The 20063-nt window shown below is 49.7% G+C and overlaps 3 protein-coding genes across 4 annotated transcripts; 2 read left to right on the forward strand and 1 right to left on the reverse strand.

Moving 5' to 3' along the window:
• Positions 1-418: 418 nt before the first annotated feature.
• cfap57 (cilia and flagella associated protein 57) lies at positions 419-10292 on the forward strand. The gene is made up of 21 exons (XM_037448542.2): positions 419-1363; positions 1474-1790; positions 1877-2127; positions 2674-2836; positions 2914-3066; positions 3283-3416; positions 3706-3871; positions 3949-4062; positions 4530-4742; positions 5275-5448; positions 5646-5807; positions 6001-6156; positions 6900-6993; positions 7086-7276; positions 7363-7536; positions 7623-7781; positions 8077-8220; positions 9075-9191; positions 9298-9432; positions 9547-9690; positions 9786-10292. Exons 1-21 carry the CDS (start codon positions 1207-1209, stop codon positions 9909-9911), a joined length of 3444 nt encoding a protein of 1147 aa, XP_037304439.2. The 5' UTR covers positions 419-1206; the 3' UTR covers positions 9912-10292.
• A 131-nt stretch (positions 10293-10423) lies between these two features.
• Positions 10424-15130, reverse strand: nuf2 (UF2 component of NDC80 kinetochore complex). The gene is made up of 13 exons (XM_037490562.2): positions 14888-15130; positions 14027-14101; positions 13843-13919; positions 13676-13737; positions 13509-13606; positions 12834-12907; positions 12233-12326; positions 12097-12159; positions 11838-11975; positions 11618-11758; positions 11199-11374; positions 10786-10921; positions 10424-10717 (listed from the first exon to the last, which is right to left on the reverse strand). Exons 1-13 carry the CDS (start codon positions 15008-15010, stop codon positions 10610-10612), a joined length of 1365 nt encoding a protein of 454 aa, XP_037346459.1. The 5' UTR covers positions 15011-15130; the 3' UTR covers positions 10424-10609.
• A 271-nt stretch (positions 15131-15401) lies between these two features.
• ap5b1 (adaptor related protein complex 5 subunit beta 1) lies at positions 15402-19367 on the forward strand. Of its 2 annotated transcripts, XM_037490560.2 has the most exons (4): positions 15424-15461; positions 15550-15707; positions 15991-16788; positions 17423-19367. In XM_037490560.2, the coding sequence occupies exons 2-4, from the start codon at positions 15570-15572 to the stop codon at positions 19340-19342; spliced, it is 2856 nt and encodes a 951-aa protein (XP_037346457.2). In that variant the 5' UTR covers positions 15424-15461; positions 15550-15569; the 3' UTR covers positions 19343-19367. The 2 variants fall into 2 exon arrangements, with proteins under 2 accessions (XP_062419826.1, XP_037346457.2); XM_062563842.1 differs by having other exon boundaries at positions 15402-15707.
• The last annotated feature ends 696 nt before the right edge of the window (positions 19368-20063 follow it).

Raw genomic sequence — 20063 nt, forward strand, 5'->3', positions numbered from 1 at the left:
CCTGTGTGCCAAGATTTAAGTTGATCGGACATCGGTCGTCCTACCAAAGTACAGGCATGATCTCAACGTACGGCATGCTGTAAAACCCTGTCGTGGAGAGATAAAAGGCGTTATAGAGACATTTCTTTATACCCAAACGTGTGACCCAAAAATTATCAGATTTTTTAACAGTCCAGATACCCATGCCAAATTTAACAACTTTTTGAATATGATAAAGGCCCCAAAAAGGCCCGCGGTTTGTGAGAATGATAATAATAATAATAATAATAATAATTCCAAATACAATAGACTCCTCTACGACTAGTCGTAGCGAGGACCCTAATAATTTGAAGCCAGTTTGTGGGGTTGATGACAGAACAAATGTACAATTTAGATGAACTTTATTGTCCCCAATGAACAGGCCCTTCTCACCACGGATACGGACTATCACCGTTGTCTTTAATACAGCATTGCTCATTCTGCAACATGAAACAGCCTCAAATGCAAGAACACACGTACCTGTGTTATTGTAACATGCCATTGGGATTTCTTTTATATTTTTAACAGCTGTGAAAAGAAAATGTCCAATTCCTAATGCTGCCAACTCAAACAAACTGACTATTTCAAAATGATTTAATTTTGGCCAGTAATCGATGACTATGCTTCTGTTTTATATAACTAGTGTGACTAACAGAAAAGGCTAACCATAGCTTTCACACAAATGATTAATGAAGGTATAATACAGGCGTGGTGTGCAAGTATAGATTATCAGTAGGGTTAAAAAGATTCAAAGAGTCCTACGGTGCTAGAGAAGTTACTTTACGTCACACTACACTCATGCTGTTGAGTTGGCAATTCACTGAAATAACGCGAGACATGATGAAGAAGACGCAGATATAAACTAACAGGACTCCCGGGCAATGTAAGGTATAATGTCCAGGCATAGGTGACAATGGCTGCGTCCCACGGGGGATGGAGAGACGTGGGTGAGTAAAGAAGAGAGGCCGCATTTTGTCACTTCTCGCGAGATATACTCCGTTGCTTAGCGACGGGACTCAAATCAACCCTGTTAGCGTCTAGCGGCTTTCACCGGTCGCGCGTGCTTCTTTCCGCCTTTTCAAAACCACACAACAGCTCGTGCAGGCGTGCAGTGAGTGGAGGTCAATCCTTTTAAAAGGCTGTTGGCGGCTGACTTTTTAAAACAAACTTTTTAAACTCGGCTGAGAAATGGCCACCGTCGCCGCACAGCCTCATTTCATCTTCGGCCTGCGGACAGGTGTGCGCAACAACTTGTGTTTCTGCGATGAGCAAACGGTCGTTTTCCCCAGCGGAAACAGCTGCGTGTGCTACGACACCGTCCAGAGAAGTCAGAGGTTCATTCCAGGTCGGTTCAAGGACTCTTACGGGACAGTGGTGCTTTAGAAAGCTCTGTTGAGAAACAGAGTGTGTATTATTCCAAATTAGTCTGTTTAGGATTGTCATCTTACTCTACAGGCTCGGAGGACAGCCTGCGCATGCGCGCTCTGGCCATCAGCGCCAACCGGCGATACCTGGCCGTGTCCGAAGAGTGTGGTCAGAGGGCGACCATCACCGTGTTCGACCTGAAGCACGAGCAGGGTCGGAAGAGGAAAGTCCTGACCGCGGGAGACACGCACGCGCAGCGGTTCCTGTGCATGGCCTTCTCACCCGACTCCAAGTACCTGATCGGCCAAACGGGGGGCCCGGAGGGGACGCTGGTCTTCTGGCTTTGGGAAAAGCAGAAAGTCCTGGCAACAGCGAAGACCGGCTCCTCGAGCACTCACGTCACCCAGGTGAGGGACCGGCGCAGCACTCGCGCTGGTGCGCGTGGCGTGCGCGCATACTCTGAGCTCGTGGTTTGTGTTTCACGTGACGTCAGGTGAGCTTCAGCCCTTACAACAACACGCAGATGTGCGTCAGCGGCAGCGGGGCGTTGAAGCTGCTGCGCTACTCGGACGGAGCCCTGAAGCAGAGCGCCGCCCCGAAGGTGGAGTCCGTCAACTTCCTGTGCCACGCCTGGGTGACGGAGGAGCGGGTGATCGCCGGGACGGACGCGGGCAGGCTGCTGGTGTTCGAGTCGGGGGACATCCGAAGAGAGATCGCCGTGGCTCCTCTGGAGCAGCGCGACAGGTCAGAAGGAGCTCTGAAGTGGACTGAGCTAGAGATGGGTCTACAAGTTGCAACTTAACTGTGTCCAAAAATAATAATAATAGAGTATTGAGCATCTTGGTGCTGTCATTCTCTTCTATTAAACCACTTTGCTCAACTCTCTCTCCTCACTGCCTATTTTAAATAGCACTTTCACCATCTCCATCTCTAAATATTGACATTTGGATGGTTCGGTCAATATTCCAACTGATATCCAATTTTAGCAGTGTGACATCAGGGCGGTTGTGTACTGATTGCCGCAGGCCAAGACAAAGACCTGGAACTGAAACTATACATTTCAAAGCATCATAATACTGACCAATACCAGATTGGATTTTGTAAACATTAGTTGTACTCTACAGTATCAATCTTTTAACAGTATTTTTTTACTGATCATGGGTGTAATGGTAGACTACCTGCTGGTGTCCTTGGTTCTTTCACTCAAGCCAACTTCTGGTGCCTCCTCGTGAACTGATCTGCTTGTTTTTGCTGAATATCCTCCTTTCCCCCCCACAATTCACTGCACAGGCAAGTGGAGATGAAGAAGATCAAAGACTTTAAAGTGGGTGAAGGTCCCCGCATCACAGCCATTCTGCCCCACTCCAGGGGCTTTGCATGCTCTTTGGGTCTCGGCATCGTCTGTCTTTTTGAAAGGAATAAAGATGGTTACAGAAGAAGCAGGGAGATCCGGGTGAGTGTTCATGCAGGTCGCCCGGTGACTTTGAGACTCTGTTTCAAGCTCCTCACACGCCTATCGGTATGGGTCAGATCCCAGCAGACCCACACAGCAACGAGTTGAGCCCGGCGCCGTGCCAGGAGGTCCACACCATGTGCATGAGTCCAGCAGAGCGCACTCTGGCCATCAGCACGGACAGAGGACAGCTGTACAGCTGCAGCCTCTCGCCCGCCGAGGTCAACAGGGTAACGTGCCCTCCGCCTGCACCGCCGCTGACACCGCAGCACCAGCCTCCTCATTCATTTCAATAAGAGCACTGCGTTATGCATGTGTTTTGATATTCCCGTATTAACAGTTATTTTTGCACTGCAACGTTGTCGAGGCTGATTGAGTGTGAATAGAGAAATACACATGTTTCATCTTCCCCTTGACTTTGTTTTCTTTGTAACTCTACTCGTCAGGAGGAACATTTTGAGTTCCTGTCGCAGTCCTTCCACTCTAAGTCCATCACGGGTGTGTCGGTGTGCATCAGAAAGCCCCTGGTGGCCACCAGTTCTCTGGACCACTCCGTGCGCATCTGGAACTATGAAACCAAGTAAGAGACGAATTCACACGCAGGCCCTCTGCCATGTCGATTATGAGCTGCCATGGGTTTACTTCATTTCTCCACAATCTTATTGGCATCTTTTATCTTAAGAGTTAAAGTACCAGTCAAAAGTTTGGACACACTTTCTCATTGAATATGAACAGGTCCAGATTTTTACTTGTATTGTCCAGATGAGATTAAAAAAAAGCGATGGTTTTGGCCAAAGCGACCTATCGAACCACGTCTCCAGTGTGACGCTCTAGTTAAGCCAGCTGAGCTCAGGGCATGTTGTCCCTAGGTTGCTGGAGCTGTACAAGGAGTTCCAGGAGGAGGCCCACAGCGTGGCTCTGCATCCCACTGGCCTCTTCATCCTGGTGGGCTTTTCAGACAAACTCAGGCTGATGAACCTGCTCATTGACGACATTCGCACCATCAAGGAGTTCAGTGTGCGCGGCTGCAGAGAGGTGGGTTCCACGCGACGCTCTGTTCAACTCCTTGTCACTTTGTTTCACTTTGTCACTTTCTCCCCCCCGCCCCTCAGTGTGCCTTCAGCCACGGCGGCCACATGTTTGCAGCCGTCAATGGAAACGTCATCCACACCTACTCCGTCACCTCTTTTGAGAACGTCCTCAGTCTGAAGGGCCACAATGGGAAGGTGAGCACCTTTATTCTGAAAATAGATATCCATCAATGTGCTTACAAAGAAATAGAAATACCAGGACAAAAACAACTGAACAAATAGACAGTAGTGTTATTTATACATTTAAAATAAGTGCATATAATATTTGATATAAATATATGGGCTGTAAATATATTTCAAAAAATTAACAAATTATTCTCTACTTTATTATTATATTAAAAGTTTTTCTTCTAAAGACTACATTTCATAAATGAACGAGTAATCACTTTAAAAAACGTGTATTTTAGACACTGTTAAAACACAAACGACACTTGTGTGATCATCTTGGAGATGGAACATGTTGAACCAGCGACTCTTCCTGCTGTCCTCGTGCACTTTGCTCTCAACTCGCCATCATTTGACGGCTGTGTTTGAAGTGCCAACAATGTCCCCACATTTAGCCAGTTCTCCGCCTCTCCAACTGCCTCTGTGTTCCTTTGCAGGTGCGAGGCATCGAATGGAGCCAGGACGACAGCCGGCTGGTGTCCTGCGGCGTGGACGGCGCCGTGTACGAGTGGAACACACAGACGGGCAAGCGCGAGTCCGAGAGCGTCCTCAAGTCCTGCAGCTACACAGACGTCGCCTTTTCCTCAGACTGCAAGAGCGTCCTGGCCGTGGGATCGGACCTCACACTGAAGGAGATCCAGGAATGTCAGGTGAGCCGGAGCAGCACTTTGAGCCTTAAGGAACAATATGAGACATAAGGCCAAATATAGATAGACTACCGTATGAGTCACACCTTTCACAATACACAACGTTGACTTGATTCATTGTTAATGCAAGCATGTTGATGGTTTTACCTCCTAAACAAAAAGTAAGAGCGAGGGTTTGCTTGTTGCTCACAGCTATAGAGAGTACCGTATGAAATCTTCTTGTTTAGAGAGTCACAACCCAGCAAGTCTTGGGAACCTCTGGTTCTGGATCTCTAGCGGCTCAAAAAGGTCTCAGACCTATCAATTTTTTGTACTGTTTTATATCTGTTGCCAACAATGCTGCATCATCATTGCTATAAAGCAGGAAGGAACAAGGAGTTTATTAGTTCAGATAAAGGCCACTGCCTTCTTCTTCTTCTTCTTCTTCACATTTCACTGCTCTTAATATCAAAGATTTACTCTGCTCTCACTCAAGGGATAATGAAGCCATTATTGTTTGCCCTACCAAATTTCATGTATTTCATGGGCCCCACAGGTCCTGAGGGAGGTTCCGGCCGATGAAGTAGGTCACACCGCTGTGACAGTGTCTCACTCTGGCAGGGTTGTCTTCACCGGGACGTCCAGTGGGACCATCCGAGCCGTTAAATACCCGCTACCTATCCAGAAGGAATGGATCGTGTACCAGGCTCACTGCGGGCCCGTCACTAAGGTTGGTCCACATGTTGCACACACTACACTTGCACTCAATGAGGGTTTCAATGAAGTGATGTAAAGAGAAGAGTCAATTCTCTCATCCACATTAGTTAAAAACCCAATTCACATTTTTACTTAAACACTGGAATATTTTGAGCAGGAGAAACAAACCTTTGTGTCAACTTACTGACTGATGACCTCGTGTCTCCTCAGATGGTCATCACGTCTGACGACCAGTTCCTGCTCTCGGTGTCAGAGGACGGCTGCCTGTTGATGTGGAAGCTCATCGACAAGGAGGGCCGAGGCCTGAAGAGCAACAGGCAGATTATCCACACTGAAGAGATCCTTGTCACCAAGTCAGACCTGGAAGAGAAGGTGTGTGTGTGTGTGTGCGTGCTGAGTAGGTTAACATGAGATAAAACGCCGTGCTGGGGTGAGGTACTTAGCAGTAGATGTATGCTGTATTGTGCTGATGGAAATGTTTGAATACAAGTTTGTCTGTTGACCTTATTGACACGTATGGGGACATGTCCACACAGAGTAAAGGCCTTTGTTGCCTGTGTTGCAGACCCAGAACATGCTGGAGCTAAAGATGCGTCTGGAGGAGCTGCAGATGGAGAACGAGTACCAGCTGCGCCTGAAGGACATGAACTACAATGAGGAGATGAAGGAGCTTTCTGACAAGTTTACCCAGCAAATAGAATCTCTGAAGACAGTGCAACAGGTCTGGGAGAGAGTGACGCGCCAAATACATACCAGTGACGCGTGACACGTGACATGCTTCTGTCATGCTTCCTCAAGGAAGCCATCGAGATAAAGCTTACTTCCCTCTATTCTCTCAGTTTTAACAACTTAAAACTGGAGTAGGCAGTTTATTTTGGACAATCCTTTTTGCTGATGGTGCAGGATAGGCAGGATTTCCGCAAAAAGCAAAAAAAGAAATCCTTCAGAACTTAAAAATACAACCCGTATCCCGGATCAGTCCTGTTCCGTCCTAAGCTTCTCCCATTAGGCAAGTGTCACACGGGTCATAGAGAATCCTGTACGAGTACCACTCATTCATTTCAAACACCATCCCAATCTTCATTGTGATCCCGATAACCTTACTTCCTGTCCTGATTCCTTTGCAAACATCGTGTGTTTTACGGATGGGCAGAAAATGAGCTTTCTGCTAGCTGTGTGCTCATGCTGCAAAAGCGACCTTAACTTCAGATTCCGCAGTTTAATCACGCTTTCATCATCTTGTGGGACGTGCACAGGCATCTGCACGGCAATAGCTCTGAAGTGACCTGTGATTGGCTGAAGACACATAAAGCCTGAAAACAGAGCTGAGGGCTGATAAAGATTTCAGTAGTATACAAAAAGTACATTACAGATTAATATACTTTAGTTTTCTCTCAACACACACTCAAAGGCCATGGAATGGAATTCCTCATTGTCCTTTCACCACATTCTCTGTATCTATAGGCCATGAAGGCCGAGATGGAAAAGCATGCCCGAGAGCACCAGGAGGCCTCCTCAAAGGCTGCTGTGAAACACGCAGAGGAGCTGAAGGATTTGGGTAAGAAGTGGAGCGGATCAGCGTCAGCAACACGCCGGGGGCCGTGTGGAGCCTGGTGTCCACAAGGATCCCCCTGTCTGTCCCTCACACAGAGTTCTCCTGCAGCCAGAAGCTGGTTGTGGAGCACGAGAGGTACCAGGATCTTCAGCGTGAGCACCAAATGATGCAGGAGGACTATGAGAAGCAGCTGAGGGCGGCAGAGGAGCGCACAAGCCAGGCCCTTGAGGAGCTGACGCAGATCTCCGAGGCCAAGCTGCAGGAGAAGACTCAGCTGCTGCTTCAGGTCGGTTCGGGAGGAGCAGCACAGCCGGAGGGACCTCTGGGGGCCAGTGTCATGAAGTGGGTCTCTCCTGCTTTCCCTCTGTACAGTGTCAGGAGGATTCGCAGCAGAAGGCCCGCGAGTTCAAAGAGATCCTAAGGCAAGTAGAGGAGGATGAGGCGAGGAAGATCCACGACCTTCAAATCAACTTTGAGAAGAAACTACACAGCGCGAAGGAGACCAGCGGCAATCTGAGACGAGACATGGATCTAGTGACACAAAAGGTGGCCGCGGCTCCTGTTGCACCTTTCTCTCCATCCTTCTCCCATTAAAAGTGCTTTTCTTCTTGCTTTGTGGTGGGCGACCCCAGTGCCACAGTCTGCAGAGACAGATCGATGACCGGAGCTCGGATGTAAACAAGCTGAAGCAGGAGCGGCAGAAGCTGCTGGGGCTGATCCGCTCCCTGGAGAGCGACATCGAGGACCTGAAGCGGCAGATCTCCGGACACGAACAGACCAGCAACGACAAGGTGGCATCTGTGTTCGATTCAAAGATCTCTCTGAAGGCTTTTGTTTTGTCAGGATTTGTTTTGAAGCCGTGTAATGACGTTTCTGAAATGTCACTGAAGTCTTTTTTTAATCTCTGAATCCCATTTTAGTTTGGACTCAATAAAACAAAACATATGACGGGGAGATGAAGGGTTCATGGTTAAAGACATGACAACCTGCTGCTTTGGGGTGTGGAGATAAAAAAAGCATGTTTGAATTAGTTAACATATTAAAAATAATCATTTCTTGCACTAAATATTATGTTTCCACACACAGGACCTGACCATCTTGAGCCTGAAGAAGAAGAACCAGGAGCTGGAAAAGTTTAATTTTGTTCTCGATTGCCAGTTGAGTGAGTTGAAGGAACAGATGGAGCCTCAACAAGATGACATCAATGAGAAGGAGGAGCACATCCATCAGGTGTGTGTGTGTTAGTGTGTGTGTGTGCGTTTCAGTTTAGTATGCTGTGTATCACTGGATCACCCATGATGCGTCTGGATATCAGGTCTGAACAGAGCTCCTGCAACCCTGTCACAGTAAGCGTAAAGGCTCCCCGTGTCATAGTCCAGGGAGTTTGGCTGTAGCTGAGCATAACTGCGGCTAGCACCTGCTGGTTGAGGCCCCTGAGTCCTGGTGGGCAGGTGGCCCCTGGCCTCCGGGTGTGGATGTGTGAACAATGACATGTAGTGTGTTAGTGCTGTGGATGGTTGGAAGGCTAGAGAGTAGTGTATTTAGCCTTCATATATCACTATTGTCCCCTGGTCCTCTGACCTGTGTGGACCATGAAGACAGAGCACTGTCTTGTTGGCCCTTCTTTGTGTAGTTTGTATCGGCTCCAGCTCTCCAACAACCAGGAACAATATAAGCGTTTACAGATGAGCTACGGATGGATGATGTCAGGCATCTAAGAATAAAATGGGCTCTTCTATATCCAAGGAAACCGACTGACTTTCAATTCATTTGATTTTATATAACCAATCTCATGTAGATCCATCTGTAAGAAACTGGGGTCTTAGAAATGAGTACAGCTCCACCGAAAGTGGGTCTGACGGCGTCCCTCCAAATGAGATCCGACTTCCCTCAAAACGTCGTTCAGTGATCAATGACGCCCCACTTTATTTACTGGGCACCACCTCGACAGCCAATGACGACGCGCGGCTCTATACGCCGTCACTGGTCAAGTTTGGGAGGGACCCGTGTGTGTGTTAACCAGCGGGCCCGTGCGCTCTGACGTGGTTCATGGCGCTGACGTAGCCGCCCCCCTTGTCTCGCAGCTGGAGGAGGAGCTGGTGAGCGTCAACAAGAGAAACGCTCAGCTGAGGCTCAGCGTCTCCGACCTGGGGCTCAAACTGAAGACGAGGGATAAGGAGGTGCACGAGGAGAGGCTGAAGGTGAGACCCGATGACTGACGCGCACACACACATATATACGTATATGCTGTTCATGCTGCGAATGAATGAAGTGTGAATAAACAGTTGCTGAACCTTGCGGGAGCAGGCGAAGGACCTGGAGACGCATCTTCAGCGGCTCTGCTCGGAGCTCCAGAGCTGTGTGGGCTTCCTCCAGGAGCCGAGCCGCCTGAAGGAGAGCGTGAAGGCCATCCACGCCCGCTACGTGGCGCCGAGCGACGGGGTGAGTGCGTGGTTCGCGGTTCTTCAAGCCAACAGACAGAGGTCTGGAATAATACCAGTCCCATTGAAATGGGGGGCGGGTTGCAATGCAAGCTGTGTGTGTGCTGTTTCCAAGGGGATGAAAAGCTGCGTGGATGAAGACCTCCAGAAGATGCTCCGCCTCCAGAACGAGTACCAGGAGAAGACGATCAACAAGCTGAAGACCAAGCTGGCCCGATCTTCTGAGGAGCACGAGAGGGCCTACGAGAAGATCATGAAGGTATGACCTACAACCAGTGATTCTGTGATCGGACTTATTGCAGCGGGCCCTGCGTCTCATCTACTTCCTGCCCCCCCGACGCCGTGCGATTGCAGGAGAAAGGGACTCTGATCGCTGAAATCAACGAGCTGCGCAAGGAGCTGTGCTCGGCGAGGGCGCAGGTCAGAGATCACGCGGCTCAGCTGGTTGCCCTCAAGAAGTCCCGACGCACCGCACCCTAAAGCGGAGGTGGCGGGGTCTCAGGAGGGCCGCGAACACGCCGGCTGAGAGACAACGGGGGGGGGACGCCTGGAGGAGCTCATCACATAAATGTCTCAAATATAAAATAGACTTTATGGGATGCATTGTGGGGATTTCGATCACATGTACAACACAAATACATTCATTGGTTGTTAGATGCAATAACTACATTAGATTAGATGTTCATGCATATCAATTCCACTGCAGGCTTGCTGAAATGTTGACATATGTGCAGCAGCATCTTATCAAATCTCTCATATATTTGCATACAGGAATCAATCAGGATCTGAAAAATAGTTTTTGGGAACCAACTGATGGACGCGATGATTTAAAAAAATGAATAAAGCACCAGAAAGGTATAGATCAACAGCTGAGGGTTGTGTGTGTACTTTGTCCCAAATGGTTCCAATAATAAGCAAACCGACAAACATCTGTCATCTTAGTTGGTTTGTTTAGAGGAATGAGGAAGGCAACTACAACCACGATGAGGGGAACAATTCCTTTTGAACAGACTGTATATAAGAGGCTTTCTTTATATATAAATACATCAATATAATCCACAAAGTACACAAACTCAGTTTATTTTGCTCAAATGTATTATCTGGTACACAACTGTATATGAAACATTTAAATAATGACGGTTAGAAAGACAACAAAGAAGAGAAGTCAAAGGGTGGGTTTAAAAGTCAGCGGACATCTTGGCGACGTCTTGCTTCAGGTCCACGATGTGCGTCTGGATCCTACGGTGCAGCTCGTCCATGGAGGCCGTCAGCGTGTCGTACAGGGCCTGGACACGGGGAGGGGGTCAGTCTCAGCACCGCTGGGAGAGTCAATCCAAGCGACACACGCACACACCTGAGCTTTGGCCGTCTCCTTGCTGCACACGTCCCTCATGCTCTGCATCTTGGCCTTGAGCTGCTGCGTCTCTCCAGAGATCTCCTGGATCCGGTCGGCCATCTCCTCACGCTTCTGGTGGATCTGGTTGCACTGCCTGGAGAACCAGTGCCACAGCGGTTAGTCAAATCTTTCAGTTTCCCACACAGTGGTGATTGTGGGACATCTGTAATAAACATCACACTGACTGCTGTGTGAATTCTAGAGGGGCAACGCAGCATAAAGCTCCTGACTCGGATCAGAGCTAAATATGAATAAATATTGATCCATATTGACAAGATACAACTTTTGAATTCCTACTTCTATGACAGATCTTGTCAGTACATCTGGGTCCGTACGGGTCTCAGGTGTTGGTTGTTGCTGTGGAAACGTACCCTAGCACTTCCTGAACATGCTGCTCCTTCATCTCTCTCTTCTTCTGCCGGCGGATGTTCTGCTTGGACTCTTTGTCCAGCTTCATGCCCAACGCTCGCTTCAGCTGGCCCTCCTCCACGCACAGGTTCCTCAGCTCCTTCTGCTTCTTCTCGTACTGAGCCGTGAGCTCCTTGTGCTACACACACACACACACACACACACACACACACACACACTCAGTGAAGCTATGCTGATCGAGCGGCTTGTACCGCTAACATGAGCGTGCATTGAGCTTTTGTACTGAAACAGTGTAACTGGACTTGTTTAGTCTGGTTACATTAAACCTGGAAACATCTATGCAGTAGTCTTCCTCCTCACTCTGCCATACACGGATCTTTCATAATAGAATTGTTCACGTTGGACCAGATGGGATCGGTACCTCCTCCGCCCGCTGCTTGGCGTTGTTCATGCTGCTCTCCAGGTCCTGCAGCAGGTTGTACATGTGCTGGATCTCCGCCTCAGTGTGAGTCATACTCTGCACACTGTTCTGCATCTCCACCATGCTCTCGTCCGTCTCTTTCTGAAGTAAAGACGGGAAGTCGGCATTTTGGACAAGCGGCAGGTGTTTGGAGACAACGCCGGCTTTGTTTGCTACTCACGATGGTGTTCTTGATGTTCTTGACGTTCTCCCTCATCTTCTCCATCTGAGCCTTCAGCTCCTCTGGAGACTCCACGATCTGAGAGCGCAGTTTGGCGACGTCTTCCTTCAGGCTGCAGATGTCCACCTTCACCTGGGCCTGACGCACACCACCCAAACAGGACACGCCTCCTATCAATTAAGTCCCTCTGATCTTGGGGACGTCGTACCACACGCTCTTGTCCAAAGACGTAAATGTTTGGTCTCAGATGTTCACGTACCAGTTTCTGAGTCTTCTCTGCGATTTTGGCTTTCCACTCGGCGATGCTTTCATTCTTTGCCTCCTGGAAGGAGATGTTGGTTCACAGTGCAACGTATACACAGACCCCCCACACACACACCACCACCATTACCTACCACTTCCTGGTACTCGTGGATGCTGGTGGCCTGCAGCTCGGACAGAGCGGCTGCCAGCTCGTCGGCCTCGGCCTGCTGCTCCGGCGGGATGGTCCTAAAGGAGGGGGGGGGGGGGGAAACAGCCTTCTCAATTCTAAACCAAAGGACCGATGAACAGATCGTTATCTTTTCGTAACACCCTTCCAATATTTGTCATCATTCTAAATGAATCTGTCTAGACAATAATTCTAGACAGTTTGGGTGTGAGCTGCCTGTCTTTGGACACATCAGCACTGGAGATGCTTTCACTTCAATATGATTGTATGACTATATAAGACTATATGGAACTCTTTAAAGCATGAATCCTTATCATCAATGTCTTTTAGCAGAAATTATGACCGAGTGAAGATAATCCACATATTTAAGAACTATTTTCCTTCCATCAAACTGCGACCAAAGGTTTTGTCCCGCCATGACGAGAGCGCCACAAAAAGAGAGGGCGTGGTTTGGTAGAAAGGAAGCAGTTGAGGAATTTTCCTTAAGAAATGAATCTTTGGTCTAAAAACCATCCTTTAAGTTCCCAAAACCGACTGAAACATGACATCACCACGAATCTACTTACGTCAGCATCTCAATCTTCTTCTCTGCTTCCAAGTTGCCCCTGGAGTAAGTCTGCAGCCGGTCCATGTCCGCCCTCTGTCAACAGGGGGAGGAACTCTTACAAACAGTCTGTGACCTCACACAGACACACAAGGTGGTATCAGGAGAGTATCCCAAAGAAGCCATGGTGTTCGTTTTATTGTCTAGGTGTAAACAGCGTGTTTTCTCCCATCTCCTACAATTACAAATAACAAGTCTCTCTCTTTGATGTGGGAAGGGTGACCAGTCGGGATCTGGTTCAGCCACCCACCGATTTAGAATGTGTGTCATCTGAGACTAAATGATTTCAAAGCGGTGGAAGGAACCTTTGAGAGGCTTTGGGTACCTCAGGGGTCGTCCTTAGTACCTTAGAAGTGAGGTACTAAACACCCGAGAAGGGGCCTTTAAAAGTAATGTTCCAGTCACAACAATAAAAGCTTCTTTGTTGAGTGTAAGGATGTCTTTCTGTTTATTTCCCGGTTACCAGGGGAACCTGACACACAATAACTATGTCCAGCCTGCAGTATTCTATAACATGTCGCTCTGTATTTACCGTGGATCATGCAGGGTTACGTAAATATATTTTCCTTATTGGCCCACTAAAGGTTTCATCCACTAGCATTAAACCCCCCTCCCTACATGGATCAATATCACATACAAATCTGGTCTGCTTCTCGAAGATCATGTCCATCCTCTGCTTCCTGAAGTGAAGGAAGTTCATGATGCCGCTCAGAACAGTCAGAGTCTTCTGTTTTTCTAGAGAAGGGAGAACGAGACCAGTGATACAGTTTCAGGAAGAACGTGGGCAAAAAACCATGTACTCACTTGGAGCTAGAAGGTCGTTCAGTGAAAAATCATACACCAAACACATGGGCAGAAACTGCTGCCTGTGAGAAGACGGCACAGAGCTCCAATATAAACGCAACAAAGCACAAAATCATTGATATATTATCTGTATAGCTATAAATTGAAGAGGAAGTAAGAGAACTTACATGCGTATATAGACACTGGTGATAGCAGTGGTCCCCTCGTGGTACACAGGGTTCTGAATGTTCTCCATAAGTGGAATCTGCGTAGAAAAAAGGAAATCAAGCCTTTAAAACATTCTCTACTCAAACATGCCATGGAATCCGTATGGCTGCTGTCACACGGATCGCTCCGACAGACGCTACTCACCATGGAGTGACACTCGGGCCTGAACCGATACAGCAAGTGCAGCACTCTCATGTACAGCGTTTGAACCGCCTCAGGCTGCAAGGGAGAAAGCAAAAGTGAGCGCCACGTTGACCGCTGACCAGAAGACGGAAGCTGGTCGACATCTGGTCCGGTCCATTTCTTAGTCATTGAAGTGAAACTGGGTGGAGGTATGCAGCCGGTTCCCACAAGACGTCTGCAGTGTTTCCCCTAGCATTATAACATGGCCCGCCCCCCTGAAAAAATGTGCAATTCAAATAATCCTTGGTATGAGATTCTATGTGGAAGAAATGAAGAACAAAATCCGTAGTTCTTGTTTAACTCAAAAAAAGCAAAAGAGTTTAGGTTTTTAAGTAGAGTAGACAATTTGGGTGGAAACTTAACATGTTTCCAGCTGATTTATCTACTCTTTTTCTAGTTATTGTTTTGATTTCATAGACAAAGGAGGAGTGATTAATCCAGAAAATGATTATCAAGTAATTAGAAAATAATCTTCAATGAAAATATACAAAACATCCTTTTTACTTTCATATGATCATAAAGGCAGTAAATAAATTCAGTATGCATTTATTGCAATAGTATTATTTTGCATCCTGTCACTGTCCTTGTTACTATAATGACCGGCGTTAACGTTAACTGCTGTGTGTTATAACGTACAGTACAAGTTACGTTTGAGGAAAAGCCTTTCGGTGCTTTGTCGTCAAAGGAATGAAGTATTATTTAAAATGATGAACAATATATATAACGTTATATTATAGAATAAGTACATTGTGAAACGCGCTTCAGTAACTTTCTAACGAATATCCGTGTTCACTCATCATCTCATCGGGAGGGGAACGGTACCTTCGGGGTTGGAGTCAAGTCACTCTTCGTGAAATGTTTGGCTTCTTGACCGGTGAGGACTTCGTTTCGGTAGAAATTCACTATCGCGTCGGCAGTGTAAACAGGGAAGGTGTTTTCAGACATTGTTGCACTTTACTAGTTACTAACATGCAAAGACGGGGAAACTTCTCGGCGACGATACAAAATTGGCGCCTTAAAAACGACTTCCTTGTTGATTTCAATATGGCAAATGTGATTGGTCCTTTCATACTTCTTCTATTACTGTTGACACGTCACTCACCAGCGCCCTCTACCGCACGGACTGTGTGGAAATGAGTGAATGTGTCATGTTTGTGTCTTCTAAGAACATCTTTCTACGAATTTTTAACAACAAAACAAGTACACAATAGCATATAGCATATTTCATTTGTTCAAGAATGTATTGTATCTCTTATGGTTAGATTGCATTTTCCTAGTCGACACCCCAAAGCAGCAGGGGGCGCTGATGTGCCCGATATTGTTTTTCTTTTTCTTTTTTGTTACCAATTGCACGTGACAAAATACGGAAGTTACTCCTGGGTCCCTGGATGCTGAGGTGGAACTTTGTGTCACATTTTGTAAGTCAACGCTTACTATGTGCAATGACTCTGGACATAGTTGACCGGATCATTTCTACGTCAAAGGTTTTGGATCCCAACGAATAATGACGGCGAACTGGCCCGAGAGGATCTCTGCTTTCTCCCGCAGTCCGTCTCGGTTCCTCTCCGGGACAACAGCTGAGGATTTCCTCGCGGAGCTGCTGCGCGAGCTCCGGGATGACAGAGCCAGCTTCGGTGTGAAGGTAACAACGAGTGGAATGGACAAGGAGTGTCAACCCTCGTGCTTCATGAACGAGTCGCGGTGTTTGACGTTCGGTGACGTCAGACACACGAAGCCCCCAGGGCTCCAGCTTCCCTGACCACGTGACGTTTTCTCTTTCCATGTTAATAAACGGCATCTTTTATGCCCTTTTCTTTTCTAACTATGAATTGCGTAACCCCCTTTTCCTGTTGCATGTTTAATGCCTGGTCTGCAGTATTTCAAACCTTAAAGGGTCCATAACTCTTCTATTTCATCCACCGCAGGTCCTCCTGTTGTCCCCGCTGTGTGAGCACCCGTCTCTGCTGTGTCCCTCGGAAGCCGTGGGAGAGGAGACGGCCCTGGAACTCATGTCTGTGTTGGACCAGTGTCCCCTCAAGTCGGTCCAGTTCCGCTGTCAGCTCCTCGTGGCCCTCACCACCGTCCTGGTCTGCACCTCCTGCGTCGCCATCCGCTCCCGTGCATCGCAGGACTTCCTGGACCTGCTCCTTCAGATGGTCCAGGACACTGGGGACCTGCGCGGGGACGACGGCCTTCGCTCCCCCCGCGCCACGGCGTGCGACTGCCTGCGCGAGCTGGAAGCCTGCTCTCCGGGCCTCCTCGCCCAGCGCCTCGAGCTCTTGGGCGGGCTCCGTCAGCGAGAAAGCTCCCGGCTCCACCAGGCCTACGCGGCGCTCCACACTCTGGTCCTGAGGAACGCCGTGTATCGCCTCGCCCGGGACACGGGAGCCGGCGGCGAGCACCTCAAGGCCCTTCTGGGTGGGAACACATGGGTGGCGTGGGAGGCAGAGCTGGACTCGGGCCCGGCGAATGACGGAGACTGCTCTGCTGCACTGTCGTCCCTCACCCTGGGACCCATGGGCACCGTGCCCACCCTGCAGACGGGGCCCGACTGTAAGGAGCTGCGCTCGGTCCTGTCCTCCCTCCTGGAGGAGTCCTACCTCCTCACTCCTCTGTGCCAGGCTGCACTGCTGCATCGACTGACGGAGGTGGTTGCCATGGTGCCCGGTGTCCCTCCAGCCGTGTTCAGAGCTCAGCTGCTGAGGCTGCTGGGCACGAGTGAGGTCTGTGTCAACTCGTCTCACTCACCTGTTGAGTTTATGGTTTAGCTCTCAAAAAGGTTCTGTTGATCCCACTTCAAAAACACAACACTTATTTCAAGTAGAATTTAGATTTATTTCTCCAACCTAAACTAGGACGGCGCTGCAGTATTTCCCCGTGTTTACTGCCTGTTTTTATTATAATTTTTGGGTGTCAGTATAATGGGGACGAACCCCTGTGAGTGTTCTGTGTTAAAAAATCAGTTTATATGTTACTGATAAATCAATAAAACACACAAACATTTTGAGAATTGCGAAAAAATCACTTCCTGCTTCTTCAGCCACCAAAATGGGTAAAGCGCTCAAGAGAGGCGATTGGCTGAGAACCCCCCCCCCCCCCACCCACCAAAGTAATCTGTGTGGAAGGTGCTGAAATCGCATGCAATGGCGGCTGCAAAAAGAAAAACTGATTCATTTTATAATTTCGTTGTGAAAACGTCAACGGCAATGGACATTTATGATGATGCCGTGGCTCAACTAGACTCTAAATCCTCAAAATAATGATTCTAAATCTATTGTGTCAATCACTTGAATGATCCAGTAGGAAGTGCCCCCCCCCCACCCCACACACAATGACCCGTTGTTCCTCTGCTTCCAGGTGTGCCTCCTTCACGCCATGCTGCTGCTCAAGTGCGCGTTCACCGACAGCCTGTTCAGCGCCGAGGACGAGGCCTTCCTCCTCCAGCGGCTGGTGGTGCTCTCCCAGCACCCGCTGCTGAGCGCGGCCGAGAAGCTCTTCTACGTCGACTGCCTGCTGCACTTCCCCGAGAACCGGCCGATCGGCTGCGGCGCTGACGGCGACGAGGCCCTCCCCGTGCTGCTGACCCCGCGGCTCGCCTCGGCCCTGGCGCCCACCGTGTTCGACGACGGCGCCACGGGGCTGGCCCGCCTCAACCTGCTGTCTCTGGTCTACCTGGAGGAGGTGGAGGGAGAGGAGGGGGAGGAGAGCAGGGGGCTGGCCTACCTCTACGAGCATGTCGCCTCGCTGCTGCGCGTCGTGGCGAATGGCGGCGGCCGCGAGCTCGTCGTCACCTTCTTCCGGGCCGCCTTCCTCTTCCTGTTCTACTTTTGCCATGTGGAGCGCTACTGCCGCAGCCTGACGGAGGAGCTGTGCCAGCTCTACCTGCGCCACGCTCACCTGGCGCCGCACGTCATCAACTTGGCCGACCGGGTCCAGGAGAAGCTCGCCGGGTCCGACTGGGGGGTGGGATTCCTGAGGGCCCTTCAGGGGGTCATCACCGAAACCCCGCCCACTTGTCTCACCACGCGGGACCTGGGTTACCACCTCAAGACACTGGCTCGCGCGGCCGAGGAGGGGGAGATCACCCAGCACCGCACTGTCTGCTTCCTGTCTGGCGTCATCGCTGCGCCCCCCCGTTCCCGGCCCGCCGCCGGTGGCGCCTGGCGCCTGGGGAACGGCCTGCTGGCGGTCTGCCGCCGCCTCCTCGTCCACCCCGGCCTGGACTCGCTGTTCATCCCCCTGGCCGACGTCCTGCAGCATCTCACCCGTTGCTATGGCGACACAGACATCCAGGACCACGCCCGCCTCTACTACACCCTGCTGACCTCGCTGTCCAGGGAGAAGCTGGCCGGGGTCCTGGCCCCCGAGGGGGGGCGGCGGGTCGAGAAGCGATCGCTGTCCTGCATCGTAGGCGAGAGCGAGGGTTTGGTGAGCGCGCTAACCATCCACCGGACGGACACGTCGATAATCGGGCTGACGGCGCCCCCCCCCAAGCCCCGGGGAGGGGCGCCGGCTGATGAGGTGGGTGAGCTGAGGCAGAGTGAGAGCTTCCCCGCGGAGGCTCGCGCCGCTCTGGAAGAATACCGAGCGCAGTTCGACGCCCCCGGCTTCGCCTCACACGTCGCCATCGACTACCGGCTGACCCACATCGACGGCAACCCCCGCTTCGACCAGCTTTTCAGCATCCGCCTCCACTTCGGCCTCACGGACGACCACTACGAAGAGCTGGCCGACGTCAGCGTCCCGCGGCTGCTCAGGGGGGGGGCGGCGCCCAAGGTCACGCTGCGACTGAAGCCTAGGCGGCCCCACCCCACGACGCTCCACGCCAGCGCCATCTTTACGGCCGAGGACGGCCTCTCCTGGTTCACCGTCCTGCCGCAGGTCCACGTGGCCTTCCAGCAGGCCTTCGCGCCCCTCCCCGCTCCCCGGGCCTGGGGCCGCGGCGGGGGGGCGGTCCTGTTCGAGGCTCTGTGGGGGGAGATGAGCGCGGAGGACCAGGCGGACTGTGTGACCAGCCTGTTCTGCTGCCAGATGGAGGAGGGGCCGCTCAGCGCGCTGGTGGAGGAACACTTCCTCCCCTTTCTCGTATCAGAGCGGTCCGACAAAGGCGAGTTCAAGGTGCTCCTCTTCCTCCCGCCGCGGGCCCACGTGCTGCTGAGGATACAACCCGGGGAACCGGCGCAGTTCCACATAGCCACAGATGACTGGCGGCTTCTGAGTCACCTAAATTCTTATTTACTGACAATCACGTCCTCGCAGGGCGACGCCCCCCCATGATACAGCTCGGTGGCTTGCTTTTTTTTTTAAACTCATTTTAACAAGCAGATTTTTAACAACAAATTCCTTTGTCCTACACTAAAATTGCACCTCATATTAAATATTAAATTGCTGAAGATGGATGTTTCAAAATAAAGTTATTGCATTTTAATTTTCTTGATTGGAAATTAAACAAATGTGTGAATAGATGGTGATTTATTTTCTAAATAGTCTGAATATCCTCATGTTGATGATGATGGATCCACTCCAGTACTTCCCTCCTGGGATAAAACAATGGGAGACATTCAACACCCTATGAAGAGGTTTCTTTGTTATTTATTTATTTATTTATTGCATAGCCACAAATGTTTGAACATCTCAAATAAGACAGAATTTAAACTTAACGTTTGTCAACATAAAGCTGCGAACTCTAAATCCTGTCTTCTACTAAATAATTCAAACCTTTTTTTAACCTGACCGTGTCCATGTGGCAGCAACAGTGTCACATAGCGTGTCTTTCTATTAATGCCGTGTTCATTTCCGCCTGTAGACGCCCCATAAATGAGCCTAAAGTTACCAATAAATAAGGCGTACATTTCTAAAAGCTCCTTGGTCGGAATTGGATTGAATGATCGTTAACGTTTAGTCATATTTTGATAAATCCAGTCTCTTATATCAACAAATTTGTCATTCCTCTCTATATTCTGGAGGGTTTTACACAGGTCTGTTTGTGTCATTTAAA

The sequence above is a fragment of the Pungitius pungitius genome, chromosome 8 (genome assembly GCF_949316345.1).
Source record: "Pungitius pungitius chromosome 8, fPunPun2.1, whole genome shotgun sequence".
In the NCBI taxonomy this organism is placed as follows: Eukaryota; Metazoa; Chordata; class Actinopteri; order Perciformes; family Gasterosteidae; genus Pungitius; species Pungitius pungitius.